The sequence below is a fragment of the Formica exsecta genome, unplaced genomic scaffold, assembly GCF_003651465.1.
Source record: "Formica exsecta isolate Colony F162 unplaced genomic scaffold, ASM365146v1 scaffold32, whole genome shotgun sequence".
Taxonomy (NCBI): domain Eukaryota; kingdom Metazoa; phylum Arthropoda; class Insecta; order Hymenoptera; family Formicidae; genus Formica; species Formica exsecta.
Window position 1 is genome coordinate 427377 of NW_021850453.1, and position 2152 is coordinate 429528.

Genomic DNA, 2152 nt, shown 5'->3' on the forward strand with positions numbered 1-2152 from the left:
CCCGAAAAAAAACTCAACCGATCGTAACGAAAATTTGCCCATGGCCAACCGTTTTTAACAGTATCTTGTAGAAACTTATAAAGATCTTTAACATGTGTGATAACTATATTATAAAATAATTTTAAAAAAATTATTTAATTTTTTTATTATTTAATGCTATTAAAAATTTACATAAATGAATTGTTTTACCTAAGTAACCACTGACTCCATCTAATAGGTTGTGCCCGTTGCATATGTGTATATCCAGGCATAAGTATATCTATATCTTTATCCGCTCGAGCTATGAGAATCTAATATTTTCAGAATTAATAATGAATTAACATTTAGCATATGGCTCTAATATTAATTTGTGATTGTGTTTGTTTGTTTGGTCAGGACTCCGACTTATATAAATGATATTATTTTATTTACCTCGATGAAGTTCTTTAGTCTAAACAGAAGTTTATCAATCGACTTTCGAAGCCATAATTTGGTATCAGTCACAGTCTGATCATTGCGACTCCTTCCAATATGTAGTTTCTTTGCTATATCACCAATTAATTCCTGTATATTTAAAACATTTGTAATGCTGTTAATTATCTTTTATTAATATATATAAAGTATCTTTACGAATTTACATAAATATCTTTGTTATGTATGGTTTTTTGTTTTGGAGAAATTAATTATAGGAAGTTATGCTATTATAAATGTACCGAAAGTCTTCGTTCATTGGCACTATGTATATCCTCATCTTCATGATTTATGGTAAACTTGTTATTTTCCCATTCGTCTTGCACCTATTAATTAAAGATACGATTTCCTTATTTTGGCTATAATATATATATAAATGAGTATTGTTTACTAGTGAGTGTCTCCGTACATACTTTAATAATGTATTCTAGAGACAAAATAGAGTCAAAAATTCTAATACAAAAATATCAAAGCTGCAAAATAGTTTTTGAGTGATAAGAAATCAAAGTTTACCAATGATATTGTGTAGAATTCGCGCGTTTAGATCCGTAACCACATTTACACACGTTGCGATCTGTCATCTCTTATTGATTTTTACAAAACAGATAATGAATAAATTAATTTCCACAAATACTTCTATATACAATGTATGTATAAGCGGATGTACGTGTGGCCGTACATACATATGTGTACATACACACACATTAACAAACTTAGATTTTTTTACAGTAAAAATAATGTAAACAATAATAATATAAACCTATACCTGTTTCAAAGCTGTATTTATAGTTTGCATTTCTTCCTGCGAGATAAGTTTCGCCTTATAAAGACTTCGTGCGTAAGCTATGCTTCCCTAAAAACAATTAAATAGATATTATTAACGTTATTTATGATAACATATGACAGAGCACTAACTCGAGTTTAGAGCGCAGTTAACAGCAGAAAGTTCCGCTAAAAGATATTCTTTTATCGGAAATTGCAAATGTACATTTGCTGGATGATATAGTTTTTATATAAATTAGAACTTTGCATATATTATATTATAATAAAATGATGACGATAATGATGATGACGACTTTTCTTAAATCATTTTTTCAAAAAAAAAGATAAAGAAGGCGCCAAACCTATCAAAAAAATTGTTACATAAAAAGATATTATTAAAATGTATATTTTATTGATGAGACTTGTTTATTAGTTGCCAACAATTAAATTGATTAATAACTAAATTTTAATATGGAAATTAACTTTTATATTTTATATCTTAAGTAGACAATTTTTATTTTTTCGGACGATTTCTGTCCAATATATATATATATATATATATATATATATATATATATATATATATATATATATATATATATATATATATATATATATATATATATATTTCAATTTTCAATTATGTTTACCTGTATATCTTCGGCATATAGTCGCTTATCGATATCAATTGATGCATTAAAATTATGAAAGTCAGGGTCAATATCTTCGCCAAATCGACCTCCCCACAGTTTCTGACAAGTCTTTATTTCATGCACATAGAATAAAATTAAATTAACAATCTATTTTTCACACACATTGTAACTATAATATATTCTAAAAGTATATAATAATACTTGGAATTATATTACATTAATGTTATATTAACATGTCTATATATACATATATATGTATGTATTTTTTTATTAGAGATCTCTCTTTA

The 2152-nt window shown here is 26.0% G+C and overlaps 1 protein-coding gene across 1 annotated transcript in view; it reads right to left on the reverse strand.

The window, feature by feature from the left end:
* The window catches only part of LOC115238071, a 17797-nt gene that overhangs the window by 14761 nt on the left and 884 nt on the right, over nt 1–2152 (reverse strand). The window contains exons 2-6 of the mRNA XM_029811598.1: nt 1863–1973; nt 1217–1303; nt 693–776; nt 412–543; nt 190–290 (exon numbers count right to left, since the gene is read on the reverse strand). Of these exons, the coding sequence (XP_029667458.1) occupies nt 190–290; nt 412–543; nt 693–776; nt 1217–1303; nt 1863–1973 (515 nt within the window). The remainder of the gene's footprint in view (nt 1–189; nt 291–411; nt 544–692; nt 777–1216; nt 1304–1862; nt 1974–2152) is intronic.